Here is a 19,317-nt window from a genome sequence, read left to right on the forward strand (position 1 = left end):
TTATGATAGAAATTTGTTTTAATATGACTAATATATTATTGTTGTAATGCAGTATGATCAGAGTTATACATAAGTACAATACAACAGTTTATTTTTGCGAAGGTTCAGTGTTCAATGTCAATGTTCTAGTCATTACAACAAAGCCAGTCTATGGTAAACTAAATCTAGGATTTGGAAAAATGCACATGAGCTAACACAAAAATATGCACATGTTCTGTACTGTTAACAGACTGATTCATGCATTCGCAAAGAGAGAAAAAGCAATTTCACGAACTCAGCTGGGGAAGTGAGCTCAAAATAGAAAACAGTTGCTCTTTAAACATTTACGTATCACCATACTTAAAATGCTTAAAATAAAAACTTTATGTAAGCACTGATGCTTAACATACCACATCTGCAGCATGTAGGACTTACCCATCAGACAGCTGACTGATCAGAGGGACTTCATGAAACCATTTGGAATCAGTAGTCACCTCTTCAGTGGAGTCAGGTGAAATATGAACTGACCCAAGAGAAAATAATTATTGTCGCATTAGAATTCTCATGGCATGCATAAAAAAGTGATCAATCCAATTAACATCCAAAAAAGGCAGAAAACATGTATTTATTCATAGATACAATTAGGATGCTGATTAGGATTTATTTATCTGTTTACCCATATAATTTAAATCATTTTCACACCTTAGCTCACAACAATTTTACTGCACCAGACTGTGGCACAATGGCTGCCCAGAGATCCCCAGACTTAATTGGAACCTTCTTCAGCCTTAACAGTAGATGTTACCAAGCTTTCAAAACCCAACACTTGTGCATTAATCATTGACATGTTTTTATCTGAATAAGCTATACAAATAAAACTGAATTGAACTAAACTGATTTTTTGGATTATATGTTCCATTGTCTTTCACAATATCTTTCAGTATCTCAGCACCCACTGAATTTCTCTGCAGCTGCATTGGAAAATTGTCAAAACATAACTTTTTTCAAAACCTTTATTTTTTCTAGAAACAAATTAAAATACTGACCTTTGGTGATTTTAGAACTTTTCTCATTAGCAATGGTAACATCTCTATTCTCCGTGCTAATGATCTCAGTAGAAGCTGTGCCACAAAGAAAACATCATTTTAGTTGAATAGTTATTTCAGATAGTTTAGATCAATAGATACTGTAAATGTTTTTATAACAAAATGTGGATTACAGAAATGTTGAATATAATGTATGTACATGTTGTGGCTGGAAATTAAACAATCTGAAGATAATGAAGGATTCCTTCTTAATGTATTATTTTATGATACCTGCAACTTATTGCGTGTTTCCCTTTAAAAAGTTTTGATCTCAGTACATACATATTATTCTTTTCATACAGCCATATGATTGAAAAGCTTTGGAATTTTGTAATTGTAGGTGTTTATTAAACAAATTCTACAGTTCTGTAATCAGAAGTAAACCTGAAGATGTTGTTAACCTGCATCATTCCTTCTAGCCAACAAACTAAAACACATTAAATTGTGTACTAAGTCATAGTTGTACCACTGCAAATTATTGGATCTAGAAGCTTACCCTGTTTTCCAGACTGAAGAATTTCATTCAAATATTGCCTTTTTATTCTGTCTTGCATTTCTCTCTCAAAATCCTTCCTTTCCTGTAAACTCTCATTTAGCTTTTGCTGCTGGAGAGCAACCTTCCTCTTATAGAATTCAAATGCCTGAGAATGACAGAAAACCTTTCACAAGTGGCTATTCTTTAATGAAAAGGGAAAGCCTCTCAACAAAAGATGAAAAGGTCCATCTCATTGTTGAACATCTTGTTGCTAGTAGAAAACTTCCCGTCCATAAGATCACAAACTACAGGAGACTCCAATCTCATCTCAATCTACAGCACCCTGAAGCTGGGAAGCTGGGTCTGGTCAGAGCTCAGAAGAAAAAAGGCTGGGTCCGACATTACTTGGATGAAAGACTCTGTGTGTAGTTCAGAACCTTGCAGGCTGGGTATAAGAGATTGAAGCAGCAATGTCTCTCCTCTAATGCTTAGGTAATGAAGAGGAGAGATCATCAACCACCCTCTTGGATCCTCTTGGGGAGATACCCCTGAGGGATACTTTAGAACAGCCAATTATGCAAAGCAGCATGTCTCTGGGATGTTACTTGGAATTAAAACCCACAACACGCAGAATAAATGCCACACAGGGAGGTGCCCAAGGCTGGAGATAAACCATGGGCTTTGGAGATGCAGTGCTATAACCATGAATTGGAGGCACCAAACACTACCAGAATATGGTGTTTTGGCACCTCTGTAGCATATCTTGGCATAACCACCCTAGAGTAGATGCACAATATAAGAGGTGCCAACATACCATGCTCATTGTGGTCACCGAGGATACAAAAGGTATTAGTTTAGGTTATTAATTTAAACCTATAGGTGCTCATCTTGGAAATACAACAAAATATAGCTGCAAGGTCAGTGTCAGGTCCGGAATTTGCATGAAGAAAAGTTCACCTTAAGAGGATGAATCCAAACATCCATTACTCCAGTACCTTTTTGTGCCTTCTAGCTCTGGTCTGATTCTTCAGCTGGGCCTGTCGCACCTCCCTCCGGGCATCTTCCTCTATCCTCATCTGTAAAGCCCTCTCTCTGATTTTCCACATCTGTAGAGCCGTCAGTGAAAAGGCAAAGCCGATGAGAAACAGCAGAAAGCTAGATTGTGTTGAGCACAGAACAGCTACGCTACTAGACATTTATATTTATATATGTCACCTGCTTATAGGTGGTACATTATATATTGAGGAATCTGTTAGATCATGTGGAGCTGAATCTCTCCCCTTTTTACAATCTAGCAAATGAGGCCTTTGGGCATTTTTCAGCATATTAGGAGCATTCAGCAGCTGAATGTGGTCTGGGAAGCCCAAAGACAAAATAACTGGGAAAATAACATACCATACAGCAATGTACAGTGAGAATGTGAAAAAAAAACAAGAAACATGATCAAGCTGATGTAGAAAACCGATGAGGCTAAATACTGTATATTGATAATGCTGGTGATTTGAAAGCTGATAAATCAATGAAAGGGGTGAATAAGCTATGTGTTTCAAAAGTGAGTTAAGCTACAGTGTGAAATGTAAGATTCATAAAAGCGTATGAAAAGTGTCTGAAGTCTAAGTGTGACGATACAGTAACATGATTCACTAAGGGTATCCACTCTGCAGAAATCTGTTCGGCTGGAAGAGGCGTATACTGTACACTATAAGGTGAGATAAGTTTTTTAATGAGCATTTTGCAACATAAATGCTTAATTACTTGTCAGAAACACAACATCTTTTAAAACAGTTATGCTAGAGATCCTGTTATCTTTTGCTTGCTCCCCAATCAAGCTGTATTTACAGAGGTGTCACAAGGTCACTTGCCAGAGTGGATATAAATGTCTCTAATCAGTTTAAGATGCAGAAGGAAACCAGCTATTAAAGATCTCCCATCCAGGTGATGACCAGGAGCAGCCCTGGGTCAAAATAAATCAAACTGTATTCTCATACCTCAGCCTGACCTTTCATACTCTGTATTTCACCACTGCATATCTCCTCTGTTTTTGGAGCTCCTGCCTGGTGCCTTCATAAACAACAACAGCAAAGAAAGCTTAATCCACAAGGCAAGGTCAAAATGTCAGACAGCAGCAGAGGAATTTGTGAATGTGGTATTTCCGTAGAGCAAATGTTCATCTTTTGGAAAACTTTGACTCAGTCAAGACTTCCACTTGCTTGCACAATTAATTAACTTAAGGCAAACCTTTACTTACAGTTGTATTCTTGACATCTAATGTTTCAACATAACAGTAAAATATTTACACATATTTACAGCGAAACAAAAAAAATGTGATACAAATATAACAAATCAGGAATCCAAAAGGCAGGAACTTGCTGTTAAAGAGTGAGGAGCTTCCGTATGTTATTACCTGTCTCTGTTAGCCATAAACTGGTCTGAAATATTCTTGGATCCTTCCTCCAGGAGCCATTCCCTCACATCGGTGAAGCTGATATCCCTGGGAATCTCGTTCTGCTCCTGGAGCTCCAAGAACTTCTTCACTATTGTTTTCTGAAAGCCAGCACAGCCTTTTACTAGAGTGCCACACTCCCTTCATTGCAAAGTTCTCCTAAGCACTATTATAGCCGAGTGTGCACTTCAAAACCAACACTGACTTTTTCCATTAGATTTTTAATTTGAACTCACACCGATAGAATGTGTTTGTATATGTATAAGAGTGAAGGCTGAGCTACTGTAGTTTGTTGATCTAAACATTTCAATTTAAGATGTACATCTTGGATACCGTGGTTAACCTTGTTATCTCGCAACACTGGTGCCAGGGGCTCTATTCTGGGCCTGAGGTGATTTATCTGTGTGGAGTTTGTATGGTCTCCCCATATTCACATGGGTTTTTCACGGTTTGCTCTGGTTTGCTCCCACAGTCCAAAGCCATACTATACTTGTAGAAAAAAAGGTTTCTAGGAAAATTGGTTCTAGTGTGAATTTGTGTCTGTGTGAGCCTTGCAATGGACTAAATTCTGGTCAAGGGTGTATATCGCCTTAAGCCCGTTGCTTTCTGGGATAGGCCCCGGCTCCCTGCAGCCCTTAGATGAGGCGGTTAGATTAGATGACGTGGATGGAAAGGGATGGATGGAAGTTCAAGTCGTTTTTCAGCCTTGTCTGGTAAAGAAGACTTATAAATTCTGTTTTGGACTACACACAAAAGCTGCCTGTATTAACATGTTTGGAAAAATACATTTGTTTGCACTGAAAATGGATTAAAGTCTACAGAGCAGTACAGATAAGCAGTGAATGCTCCGATTGCGGTGGTACAATTAGTGGTTTACCACAAAGAAAAACATCCAGATATATTGCCCAGCCTCAATGAATAAAAAAACTATCTTTTTTTAACTCTGTTATCGTGAACTACAAACTACAAGTCTGCTTGTTGAACGCTGACTTCTTTCAAGAAACAGCTGGATGAGACTCACAGACCAATTAGCAAGTAATTACCAAACAGGCTAAAGAGCTTCCTCTCATTCGTAACTTTTCTTATGATATGAAACCCATATCCTGCATGCAGAAAGGACTATATGGGCTATAAACAACACAAAGTAGCATGAAAAGATGTACAGTATGGCTGAACTAACAAGAAGAAGCTAAAATAGGCTAGAGCAGTGACAAACATAAGCAACAACATCATAAGCGTCAAAACACTAAAACAGAAATGAGCTTCATAGCAATTAGAGAAGAAACTGAAAGAAAACATTGAAATTGATCCTTAGAATACAAACACAGTCAAGGTAGAGACTTCCTTGAAGATGACATGATGACAGCAGTATATTCAAAGGTGCATAATGGAGAGATCTTATGGAAGCCTTCATCCAGAAACGTTACTGATTGAGGGCTGGATAAAGGCAGAAGTCTTTGATGAAGAGTCAGAATCAGATGGACGGTTGTTTAAAAACATCACACTTACCTGTTTAGTCACATAATTTTTGTCATACTGCAACTTCACATTGCTAAGGTAGTTATGATATTGATTGTATTCTTTCAAAGAGCAGAGGACCTGAAAACAGACAAAACATGTTTCAAGTACTGTCTAGGAGGTTAAAGACAATGTTTTTATTTTTATTTTACAAATCTAGAGCACAGTCAAGTACTCTGTGTTTGAATATTTATTGAGCATAAGGACTTTAGCACAAACCATAGGCCTGCTTTGATTACATCTAACATTACATGCTTTGATTACAACCAAAGGCCTGCCCACCGAATACATCTATGCTGTAGTGCAGACATGAGTTAAATCACGCTACTGGAAACTATTACAGCTAAATGAGCTAGAACCTGGTCTATTTTTTTTTTTACAACACTTCACTCCTTCACCATACCAAAAAAGCCTCATTCTTTGCACAAACTCTAAACAGCCTTACTTTCTTCTGCTCATTGATTAAGCCTCTGTTCTGCAGAGACTCCTGCATGCCCTTGCGATGGTAATAGGTGCGCAGGTGGGGGTCATGGAGGCTGTTGTACTTCGAATCCAAAAGAAAACCGCGGGGATCAGTCAGAGTGAAGTCAGGAGATGGCTGGTGCAGCTGAAATAGAAGGTAAGTATTTAATTAAAACATGATATGTATAGGTAAACACAGATATGTATCCCCCTATGTTTCTGAACACAAAAATGAGAATGTTTTTTTTCTCCCCCCTCCGAAGGCTGTCGCCAGTTTCTTGGAAGACTACTCCAGAATCGCTGTTATCATTTTTTTCTACGTTCTTGAAAATCAAATTCCAATTTCTCAGTCATTGTAGCCAACTAAAAATGACTACATTGCAAAAAGACAGTAAGCACAATAAGCTTTAAGGCATACAGTACAGCTGAATTTCAATAATGTGATCAATATACTGCGTCTAGAAAAATATATAACCTTACTCCTGATGTTATATGCACAAAGATGTCAAGGGAAGACAGTTTGCTTACAGTTTAATCATTACAGCAACCACATTATACTAACACACACAGAAATGTGTTAATGTGTCCCAGGTATCATTTCATATTATACAATTTTACATGTTGGTTTACCCCTAAAAAGAAAAAAAAACATGAATAAACATGTCATTTTTTACAATTTAAATGTTTAGAATTAAATAAGAATAAATGTATTAATGCTTTTCATTTTAGGTTACACTTACTTTCTCCGAAAGAGCAGTCCTGCAAAATTGAGGTTTAGACCCTGGGATTAACGGCAGTTTAGTGCCGACGGGTCTCTCCAACAGCTGCTGCTCTCCCTGCAGTGCATACAGCATGGTGTAGCAGCCCTGAAACACAGAACATAGCTATCGTACCTCACAGAACCACAGCCAAAACGCCAGAAAAAACAAGCAGAGCTGATGGCAGAAATGATTTCATCTGTCACAGAGTGAAATAAAATGGGTGTGGGGGCAACAGCAGGTATCAAGGACAATGTTGACTTTGCATAGACGTTTGTATAGAATGACCAGTGACTTCAATGAGGGTGGTAATATGTGTCTTTCTTTGTTCTGGGGTTTCCTACTGATCAAAGATGCTATTGCAAACATTGTTAATGACCACACAGTTCAGAGAAGACACATGGGATGTCAAAACTGGCCTAGCCGAGCCTCAGACTGAGGAGGTGGATCTAGAAAATCTAGAATGTTCTAGAGCAATCTTACACCTGGCCATCTGTATATAGCCATTTGATCAATGAGCCCCAAGAAGTTAGCTCTGCTTACACCCAAAACTATCAACCCCCCCCCCCCCCCCCCAAGAAAGGTAGGGGGGCTTTAATAACCCCAGTGACAGAGCCAGAGCACACAGAAACAGAAGAAACAGGAATAACCAATTTGTACCATAGCACCCAGGAGAGGGTTTGGACACCAGGGACTCTCTACAGTGAGCAAGGGAGGAAGGCTTTAGCATTGTCTTCCTCCCCTCTCTACTCAAAAAATTGACTCAGAGACAAATGGGGGGACATATTAAAAACCAGACTCAGCCAGGACTGAGGAGGATCCCTAAGACTACACAGAGTTTCTTTGCTATGACAGAAGCAGGCACACCAGGTCTCCAACTGGGGCTGGGTTTGGGAGAATATTTGCAGCTGGACTTTTCCTTTGGAACTCTGGTTTTGGTAACTGGGGTCAAATGGGGCTCTTGAGCTGGTCTGCAATGTGTTCTGTGAGTAAGTAAGTACCTCTAGTGGATAACTTGTAATATGTGTTCTGTGGATTAGGCTATAATAGATACTGGAATTGCAAAGTACTGTAATAAAAATGGAAATGATGTAGGATGACTGTGTTCTCTGGTCTGTGGATGCACTAGTGGTTCTGGAAGATAAAAAGAACTTGTTGCTGGGGGAAAAGGTCTTTAGAATTGCTAGGTGGCATAATCAGCTACAAAACTAACTTTTAAAAGCAGTCCCTGCATTTAAGGGTCACGGTTCCTGACATATCTTTTTATAGATAGGTAAGAAGAGTTACCCTAGGGTGTTTAGAGGGCTAAATCAGTTCATAACATTCTTTTTTTTTCTTCTGCACAAACGAGTTGATTCTCTAAGTCTGTTTAGAGTTTTAGATTGGGAAGGCATATTCTCACCCAAGACATTTTAAGACAACAAAAGAAAAGTACAGTACGTATATTCCCATAAAATACAGAAAGGGTTAACAATAAATTATTAACCCACGATTTCAGAAATAGATCACATAGCTGGAATTTTAAAATCACGTTCCATTTATTTTACCTTCTAGAGCTTTTAAAACAGTATTAGAAATATTACTACGAGGTGTACGTTTTTACTGTTTTACTAAACCTTACATTTTAAAGCTAAACACTAATGCTGATTTTTTTTAACGATTCACTACCTAAAAGTTCAAATATTTAAACGTATGGATAGTACACTCACAGCTCCAGATCCCGGTTTCTTTCTCTCCATTTTTAACCCTGATCTCGTTCCATTAATCCATTAATCAATTAATCTATTTTGAGAAAACAATTCCGTCGTGTTCGTGAGCGTTTAGACTTAATTTTGTATAATACGGACTTGAGCATAAACCACTGTATAACCAAAATGTTGTCTATTATAACGTCAGATCTGCAAAGCAGTTGCCTTATCTGACGTATCCAGCGTGTACAAGTTAAGTAAAGACGTCATTAAAACCTGCAGCAGGGAAGCTACAGTATTCGTCCCTGTACGGACTTGTTTTTTTATATATATATTTATAATTAGGTTTTAATTAGAAAATCCAGACAAAAAGGCGATGTCCGATTTAATGTTTAATTTGAATGTCGCCATTCTAACTCAAAGCCTTCACGGTATCAAACTTGTGTGGTCACACGTCCCAAACAGTCTGGCTCTGCCAGTGGAGCCTAGAGACCCCAAAAATATAATACACGGTTTGCCTTTTAATAATTTACACCTATAATAATAATAATAATAATAATAATAATAATAATAATAATAAACACTTGTTTGAAAAGCGCGGACTGATTTGTAATTTGTACAGAGCAACATAACAAGACAGTGGCCACAGTACATACGGAAATCTCCAACTGTACTATATTTAAAAACTATATCTTTTTCCTGTATATCAAGGCCTAGTTTCCAGTGACTACCGCGATGCGCCCTTCCATTTCCTAACTGTGTTATAGAAAGGAAGTGGCGCTGCTGAAGAAAATATCCTAAAAATAACTAGTTTTTGTAGTGTCCGTAATGTGACGAGGGGTCCGGTTCACCTTCAGAATTAATTTCTTATATAAGTATATTGTATATACAGTAGGTTTTATAGTCTTATAAAACCCTTTTTTTCAAAGCGTTTTATAATGCACTCTGCTGTCTCCTAGTTCCTTTCAGTTGGGCTTCACCGGTGAAATAAGGATGAAAACATCCTCTCTCTGCCCAGTCTTGCTTTTTGGCGGTTGATGTGTCTGTATGTGTCTTTTCTAGATATGTCTAAAACGACACCAAATATGCAGGAAGAAGCTGTTAAATTGGTAAGCTGGTATCTGTAGCTGGTTAGCTGCAGAAAGGGATTGAAAACGTACAGACATAATTTTGGGTGCAACGGTAGGATGACGTCACAACGGAACGGCCATTTCACGAGGTTCCTAATTCCTCAGCCTCGAGATGTGTTCTGGTTGTTTTCGGTTTGGCTGAAGGTATTTGTGCGGTAGCAATGCCGTGCTTTAAATTTCATACTTGGTTATTTAAGATCCCCGTTTATATGAATAGGAGTGTTAACACCTCTATATTCTGGCTAGATTTCACTCTGGAATTCTTAATCTTTTCATCTGTACATCTGTAGTTTCTTCATTTCTGTTGCAGTGTGAAAGCAAAGAAAATTACAGTCATCAACAATTATACTGCTTATCTGTTTAGTTGCAAGAGGATTATCCTTTCTTTTGGACATAATCTGCATTCGGATTTGTGACCAAGATTACATCATACAAATGCCAAAGATTGGAACGTCTGAAAAAGACTCAGTGGATGACAGAGGGATCAAATTAGCTAAATAAATGTGTGTTCACTGTATGGTCTGCAGAGCCACACGATCAGGCTGGGTGCAATAAGATGTGGATACAGTCCTTCAAATTCACATCCCTAGTAAAAAAAGAGCATACAATCCATTTTATCACTCTGCAACTCACAACTGGCAACCCACTGAAGCTAAGCAGGGACACTATACTGTAAACAGGCGCCGTCCTTCGGATGAGACATAAAACCGAGGTCCTGACTCTCTCTGGTCATTAAACATCCCAGGGCGTTTCTCGAAAAGAGTAGGGGTGTAACCCTGGCGTCCTGGCCAAAGTTCCCATTGGCCCTTACCAATCATGGCCTCCTAATAAATCCCCATCTATGAAATGGCTTCATTACTCTGCTCTTCTCCCCACTGATAGCTGATGTGTGGTGAGCGTTCTGGCGCACTATTGCTGCTGTCGCATCATCCAGGTGTATACTGCACATTGGTGGTGGTGGAGGGGAGTCCCTATTACCTGTAAAGTGCTTTGAGTGGAGTGTCCAGAAAAGCACTATATAAGTGTAAGCAATTATTAATTATTATTATAACTAGCTGACTAGTGACTAGTGACCTTATTTTAGCCTGGAAGAGATACATTATGATCATTTAATACTGGCAAATATTCTTGTAGCACAAGGGAAGCGGAACAAACATTATATTTCCACTAGGGGGAACAGTAGGTTTTTGGACTAAACTGTCCTGCTTTGGCAACACTGTATATTTATGGTATATAAATTAGTTATTTCTGGATAATCACTTCAGGAGCTCACTTTATCCCCTGAACAGTAGTCACTGTAAATATAATTTGTCTTTTATTTCCCAAAACAATTCAATATTTCCCACTGTACTGCATACAGTATTTAGCCTCTAGAATTTAATTTGCTCAATGTTAGTCTTGAAGCATGTAGTTAGTACTGTATAGGTACTATCATTTAACAGCATTCATGAGATACATTCAAACAGAATATTAATTCCATATATTCAATTGAATCTTTCAAAGAGAACAACCATTTCCCTGCGAAATTAGGCTTTTCTCTATCACTTCTCAGGTGGCTCTGACAATCAGCTGCCGTTAAATTGTGGCTGTGGGCATCTGTTTCAATGGAGTTTCTACTCCCTCTTTAAGTGTGATATTAGAAATACATATTTTTTGCTCAAAAACGTCTTTTTACAAATTAAAGATACAGCTATAAACTAATATGATGTTTCGGCTGTGAAGCCTTCTTAAGGTCTGTGAGACACACCTGAAGAAGGCTTCACAGCCGAAACTTTGTGTTTTCTCTCTTCTCTTTTCAGCATGGGATAAACCTATTGTTCCTTTACAGACTACGCATGCTGACACAGCTACCCATCTGCACTACTATAAACGAATATAGCATACAATGGCATCTAATTATAACAACTTATACTTAAAAAACCTTTGTTTTTAATCCACAGCATAATATTACATTATGAAAAGAGTTTCGTGCAGGAAAAAAAAGCACCTTTACATTTACCTTTATTTATATAAAAACTAGACTATTGTCTAAAATAGTCTAGAATGGTAAATTGTGTCATGTGAAGTTCATTTTTCAGTTTCCACTGTCTACATTCCTGGGCACGGCTTACAGTATATGTGCGTTAATATTTACCTATCGGATTAGCAAAGGTTAAAATGACACAATTGAAACAGGGTGAGGAAATGTGCACACACTCCTCTGACATACTCATGAGAGAGTCTTTTCCCACTTGACATGCTTTGAGCTTATAAAGAGAGATTACCCACTGGAGAAGAACACGACTGTGAGTGACATCACTGTGAGGTCACAGGCATTGAGCAGGTCAGAAAATCAAGACATCAAGGGGAAACTCAATCCTACCCAACATTAGAGACATTCCTATTTTTTCAAGTGCCAGCTTGATAATGGTTTAAGTTCCTCAGATATTTTTTAACTTCAGCTAGGCGTATGGCCTTTGACTTAAAAATCAGTAAATCATTAAGGAATGCTGGAAGGTTTAATAGAATTAAGATATTCTTACCAGATCGAAACACCAGCACGGCACTGTAACCTTATTCTTTATAAAAATGTGACCATAAACTCTCTCCTTTAAACTGTACAGGCCTATTACAAAGCCAGTCAAAGTGGACAGCTCCACAGAGTAAACAGTCATAAAATCCAATGCTTCAAGTTGATCAATAATGTAGTAACTGTACTGTATATGAAGATGTGGTGATTGTTTTTATTTAACCTTAACCACCTGTTCTGAAAAGCATAGGTTGTCTTGTGTTTTGCAATACGTAGTCTGTGGTGTTATTGATTTAGCTAGTAAAAATATATATTTAATATTCATCCATTGCGTGGTTTCTGTGTAAAGTGTTGTCAGCATTACACCATTAATTTATTACAAAACTGCTGTGAAAACAAACTGAATGATTATGTTTAAAAGACACTGGAGATCACTTGCATTTGCCATATTTTGAGAAAAGTGTAGCGTTGAAAGCTAATACACACGTGTAGTTGGATATACCTATCCATGGGTGTATACTGTTAACTCCAAGGAGTCGGATTTGAGTCATAAAATCAAAATACAGCATAACCATTACATTATTAAACTGCGCGATGTCAGTACTCCTGATAAACAAACCCTTTAGCCGCATCCACAGAAACAGAAGTCGCAGATATGTGCCGAACAGGAATACTAGTATCAATATAATGTGCTTGATACGAACTGCCTAATGGGGCCACAGGAATAATTGAAGGCAGGTCAGATCCAGCACTTTTATTACAAACAAGCCTTTAAAGAAACACAAACAGAATGTATTTTTATGATTTGAAATAATTGTAAATCGCCTCAGCAAAAATAATTTGACTTTTTTCACCCCCTCCACTTTAGGCTTTGACTGTATAAGTTCAAAGTTGTTTCCTGACTTTTGGATCTTAAGCAACAGTGAGGGTCATATATTCAGTACTTCATTAAAAAATGTTTTTTTAGATGCATGACTTCCTCATGATAAATATCCTTTCTAAATACATTTCACTTTTGCTATTAAGGTCAGTACTGAATAGTTTAGGAACAAGTAAAGCTTTATTCCATGCTGAAAAGAGAAGAAAAGAAACAAGAACTGACACCTGAAGAAGACTCTACAGCTGAAACATTGAGTTTCTTTTCTTCTCTTTTCAGCATGGAATAAAGCTTTACTTGTTCCTTTGCAGCCTATGCGTGTTGACGCACTACCTACTTGAGCTACTGCAGAGTTTTCTTACATATTACTTACCACCATTTGCTTTGACTTGGAAAAACTATGCAGTATCTTTTGAAAAACAGCCCTTTGTCTATTTCTGCCAGCCACGTGTTACTGGCAGTCCTCAAATGTGTCAACTACTGTGAGGAAGGCCTTCCACACTCCAGGCCTGCTTGTGCACACAGCCCCACCTCCTCTTCTCCTTTGACTGATCTCTCGGTTCGTGTCCGCGATGCAGGTCCAGTGCTGACCCCCGCCCTTCGTCACACACCACTTGGAGTGGTCCACCATGATGCCGAAAGGCCTGGCCTCTGGCAGCTGCATCATCGTCACGTTGTACACCTTGTGCGCCACAGAGCAATTTGACGGCAGAGGCCGATGAAGCTTCCCCCAGCTTTTGGCAAAGAAGTCGTCTCCTAAATAGTTAACCAGCAAACCTGAATAGAGATCTGAAACGGAACAGAGTCACAGGTTCCATGTTAGAATCTGTCCCAGGCACACTTTCTACCCAACCAAAAACAGGAAGTGCACTAGCTACCAAAACGTCAAACTGAAACTGAGAACAAGCGAATGTGTATTTCTCCCCCCTCTCAGGGGTGGATGCAATAAGAGGTTCCCTTTAATGAAATCATGGCTTCAGTTTAGCATTCCTCACAGAGCAGTAACACTGAAACACAGGTAAAACATGAGATTTTCTCTGCAAACATGTGGCTCAACAAGGTAAAAAAGTATTGATTTCTTGCCTCTTTATCTTCACAGACTGTAGTCTTGAGTTTACTGATGCGGTCCATTGGGAAAAAGAACACTATTTTACTTGGCCTGGGCTTCCAGATTCTGCAACTTGCTTGGTACGGCTTTGGATCAGAACCCTGGAATGTGCCTTGTATTCTGTAGGAGTAGAAAACCCAGGAGCTTTTCCTAACAGACACTGTAGGTCACAGATCATCAAGCATAATTTGTGAACCTTTAATATCAGTCCTATTCTGAGTTATTTAAAATTATTAAGCAGGTACTGTCACTATTAAACCAAACATTTAATCTTATAAACCTGAAATACAGTTGCTGTTTTATGCATATTTCTAGTTTGATACTAGTTTTCCTTCTTGGTTTCTCCCCAGGATGATGTACAGTAGGCTGCTGGTGCAGTTGCAGCTATGTCCAGTATTACCTTCCCAGCAGTCAATGCTCTTGTATCCAGGACAGCTGAAGCAGACCAGCAAGGTACCCAGGGCAAGAAAAAAGTCGCTTTGTACAGAAACTCAGCTGTTGGTTTCTGTCATCCATCTGAAAATGAAAGCAATATGTATTTCTTGTACTTGTAATCTTGCAACTTCTCTGTTACGCCACAAAGCTGTGTCGTGAAGTCAGACAGATCTATTCTTTCACCCATTTGGTTTGACAGTTCTGTTTGAAAAGCTCATAAATATCCAATGCTCCATCCACTAAGAGAGAGCTCAGTAGTCTTAAGTGTAATGGCTAGATTAGAGGGCATCCAGTGTGGTTCTTGATTGTCAAAAGATTGGCCTGTGAAACTAATTAAATTAGTTTAAGCTAGTAATTAGTTGTTAAGTACAGTAACTAGGAGTTTTAGGGATCTAAAACCCAGAAATCTTTTTGGCCTTGAGAGCTGGAGCAGAAGATCTTGTCTTGATCGTTGCACTAGCTAATCTAATGTTTGTGCTGTGCTTGTGCGTTCTTAGCTCTCCCTACTCATTAGAACTGGCGAGACAGTGAAGAGAAGCACAACATGTTTGCAGTCAGTCAGTGAGGTTAGGTGCAGTTTTAGTCAGGGGGCTATTCCATGTCTTGTCCTGTGCTAAATGCCAGCATTGGGGGTTAAGACTTTTTAAAATAAACTAAAATGTACCCTACATGTTTGTCCTGTACGTATCTTCATGTGATCCTGCTAGATTTCTGCTTACCTAAGTCTTCTTGTGAATGGCGTGTGGAAGGCTGACGGTCTCGTTCTCTTATACTGTAGGTGTGGTTCAGGGGATGATCACTGGGATTCCAGGGCTGTGTAATGGCCTGGGACTGGTGCCGTACGGGTTCATTTTCTACATATTCCATGTGGAGCTTAATGAACTCCCAGTGAGTAACAGTGGCCTGGGAGCTGAGTCTGAATCATCACATCACTCTCAACACAATCATCAGGTAACGTACAGTGTGCAGCTTCATGGAATTGTCATTGAAATTCGTCATCTTTAGGTTTGGGTGTCAGTCTCTCAGAATTATGCTCTGGAATGTGAAATGTAGTCAAAATGGTATGAGATGGTGAAACAATTATGAAACCAGACAGGAAGGATTTTGATGTTCAGTTTCTATGTAACCATAGAACTTGTCTCTATCTTATAAAAGGGAATATCATTCTTCGCAGGACATGTTACCTGTCATGCCAGTATCCCAGAGGAGTCTTTCATGACTTGCAGCACATTGTAAGAATGGTTAGGTTAACACACTTGGATGCAGATTTTGCTGTTGATCTTCAGATACTGTTCTTTTAGTGAGGCACTAACATTTTTTTGCAGTTGATGTTGGCCAACTAATAGCTGGTATCAAGAGTTATAAATGTGATGTCTGTGGAGTGTATGGGTATAGGTCACACTCTCATGGTCCCCCTGTGCAGTCTTGCCTAAACTGTGGTCAAGTGAGTAGCTGCATTGGTATGTGTTAGCTGCAAGGAGACATGTATTGGTTAATCCCAGCCTGAAAAATAGGGGAAAAAATCCAACATTTCAGCTGCTGAGACGTCTTCAGGGGATATTTCATTTCACACGGTTTCTAGATACATCATTCGGCCATTTTTTATGTATTTAAGGAGATGCCAGGTAATGGAAATTCAACACGAGTGTTAAGAGTACCATTTTGTAATATATTTAAAAATTGTCCAAAGGCACTTTTGCAATAGCTCTATTTATTGAATTCGATATAGTTGGAGAGGATTTTTTATACATTTTTGTCATAAATTCTACATCGGCATGGCTTACCCAGGGACTCGTGCCTTGTAGAACTGGAATGTTACTGAACACAGTGTGTTTGTCAGTCATCCTGCTTTGAAGAGGTGTGATAAAATGGGTTGAAGTGCAATCGGTTCACTATAGAACACTCAGCCCATTAAGAGCTTTACCTCTTTTCCTCTTTTGACCCAAGAAAGACTTTATTAAAAGTCAGAATGATGTACAGAAAAAGTGGTGTGGCCTCTTAAGCTTGTACATGACAAAGCCTTAATAGATGCTCTTGGGTGCAAAAGCAACATGCAGTGGGTCAAGACCAGTTCATTCTTTTGCGGCTTTGTTATCATTGAAAAGTGAAAAGGACTTGGAACTTTGCTTGTTCTATTTTATTCTTGTTTTATTTTCCTTTCCGTTACGTACTGTGGTTATTACACTGCTTCACTGCCTTGTTTTTCTTTTAACCTTCAAGAAGATACTGTCATGGACACAGTTCTAAGTGTTGTAAATATAAAAGAGGTAAAGTTCAATAAAGTGGATTATTTTAATGTATGCAAGATGTATTATTTCATCTTAGTGCTGTGTAACTCCCTTCCCTTCTTAACTTCAAAACATGCTCTGACTTTTGACATCTCAAAATATGATGCAGGATTCAACGTTCGGATAATAACTGCTCCAGCAAGGTCTCCAGCTGTTGACTTAAGAATGCCTGGAAAATCTGTTGCATTGTGGTTCCTGATGACTAGAGTTGTGCACCTCAACCTTTTAAAAGTGTTCAAATTTCTGTAATTAGGCTGAATATATAGTAGCTACAGGACTCTCACAAGCTTAGTTGGGCTCATCACTACCAGAATGGATACTGTGATGGGCTCAGTGGAGTAGTGGCACCACCCCGCATAGCTTCAGGTCTGTGCAAGAACACTGCCTTGGAACAGATGAAGAGTGATGTCTGTGAGCGAGGAAAGTTCTCTCAATCTGACCGGCACTCCTTTAGTCCACATCAACAACTGCAACCTGCTGCCTCTTTATGGAGAGTGTTAAAATCCTACTATAAAGAAAACAGTAATTACAGGTATACAAATAAAGACATGGCAGACTAAGAGCAAGAGAAATTCAAAACAGATTTTAATTAGATGGATTAAGCAGTTCAAAGAGGCAATTTGGTGCTGCTTTTAATTACAGTGGTACTGTGGATGATTAAAAAGGTTGTGGCTTTTCACAGCGTTGGATTGGTTTTCCTAGAGTCTCAAACTGCTGCTTTTCCCAGAACATAATCCAAATAGTACAAGAGTTCTTTCCTTCTACTGATATTCAGCAAATATAAAAGCACAGCAATAGCTGACTAAATAGAGTGGTTGTCTTCCCTTGTCCTGGAAGAACCCAAGTTCTTAATCACAGGTTAGCTGAGTTCTGCTGAATTCTATTTTTTTTGTGTCATATTTGTAAATTTGCTTTCAACTATTAATACCCAATAAGGAAGCTGTTTAGCTGTTTAGAAGCTGTATTAATTAAGCTTAGTGCATAACTATTCAAAACAAATAGTACAGTACTATTTAATTCACGTGAAGCTAAAACCATACTGCAATACTAAGTAGAATAAAAACTGCAGGATACAGAATTCTAAAGCTCAAATTACACAGTGGAGTGAACCTTAGATTTCACATAATATTAACTTTGCTTGTATTTAACTGCAATGTCCAGCAAAATCAGTCTTGATACAAAAAATGAGTGTAGATGCTGGAAGTTTTCAGCGTGGAAAAAATATTTGAATATTAATACTATGATGCGTATATTGGACAATTCTGTTTTCGTAGTTAAACCTTTCAGCTTTTTGGAATATTTCATTTTTACGTGTATCGCTTAAAGGAGTCCAATGTTTAAATGTTGGAACTCAATATTTTATGTAGCACTACTGTTCAGTATAGGTGTAGGTTTTCAAAAATGTAGATCAATATGGTGTATATAATATGTTTACATTTTTATTAAGTGTCAAAAATCCTTTTGGTAAATGCAGCATTGCTCAGAGGCTACAAAGAAATTAGATATAATCACATAGAAGCAGGATATGCACAGAGAAATAGAAAAGAACAACTTTGAAGTATCATCTGAAAGTTTATTTTACATACTGTGCAAATAATTTGTAATCAGGGAACAGAAGAAGACCCATTTAAAAACATATTACTGTCTTTCTAAGGCATTTATTGCCTTAAAACAAATGACATTTTTGTGGCTTGATATAAAAGATTAAATAAAAATACATTACATAACATTGTCATCATTCTCTGTAAAAATACTTCCATAACTTATTTTTACTTTAATTAGGCTAATAAAATAAATAATTTGTATACATGTGTACAGTACCGATCAGATGAGATAATTATGCATTTACAAAGTATGATGCAAAAGTTAAGGAAAAACCCTTATTGTACTGTAAAATCTGGTAAGGTTAACCAGAAATAGCCTGCTTTTATCTATATTATGAATGAATTATGAGGCAAAACAATGGATTTTCATTCAGTAATATTCCTTCCACAACATGCTAAATGAAGCCATGCACCCTGTCTGAGTCCTGCATGGTTGACTTTTCTTGTATTGTGTATTGAGATGCAATAAAATGGTTAATTGTAGCAATAGTGCAAGAAGATGTTTAGTGCTCCCACTGCTGGCAGAGAGAAGCAGAGATGGAGAGAAACTTGCTGCTACACTGGTAGAGAAACATATAGTACTTCCCCAAAATCAGAACAGCTATCAAACCTACTGGGGAATAAACCTCCAAATAGTTTAGTTTAGTAGATTTATTGTACTAGATTTGTAGATGTTTAGTTAAATATTAATGCTTTGGCAATAGTGTAATTCATAGGTTATTTCAATAAGAGTCTGAATTTTAATACATTTAAGGAAAATTGTGAGTACCAAAGATCTCTCCAAACCAATAGTTCCCCATTTCTCCTCAAACAGACACAATCTTTCAGTTTTATGTTTTAGAACTTCTATTGCAGAAAGATACCCAAAACCAAAATTATTAATTTGCAGATTTTGGCTTTCCACACATCTCCTCTTGTTACACCTGAGTTTGGACACTGTTTTTCCCCTGCTGTCTAC

General features: G+C 38.2%; 1 protein-coding gene across 1 annotated transcript; it reads right to left on the reverse strand.

The window, feature by feature from the left end:
• Positions 1 to 2,522: 2,522 nt before the first annotated feature.
• On the reverse strand, positions 2,523 to 6,816 carry LOC148652347 (fibrous sheath-interacting protein 2-like). The gene is made up of 6 exons (XM_088597609.1): positions 6,703 to 6,816; positions 5,946 to 6,107; positions 5,492 to 5,581; positions 3,944 to 4,083; positions 3,528 to 3,600; positions 2,523 to 2,645 (listed from the first exon to the last, which is right to left on the reverse strand). The coding sequence occupies exons 1-6, from the start codon at positions 6,814 to 6,816 to the stop codon at positions 2,523 to 2,525; spliced, it is 702 nt and encodes a 233-aa protein (XP_088453735.1).
• Positions 6,817 to 19,317: the final 12,501 nt, after the last annotated feature.

The sequence above is a fragment of the Lepisosteus platostomus genome, chromosome 11 (genome assembly GCF_059453375.1).
Source record: "Lepisosteus platostomus isolate fLepPlt1 chromosome 11, fLepPlt1.hap1, whole genome shotgun sequence".
Lineage (NCBI taxonomy): Eukaryota > Metazoa > Chordata > Actinopteri > Semionotiformes > Lepisosteidae > Lepisosteus > Lepisosteus platostomus.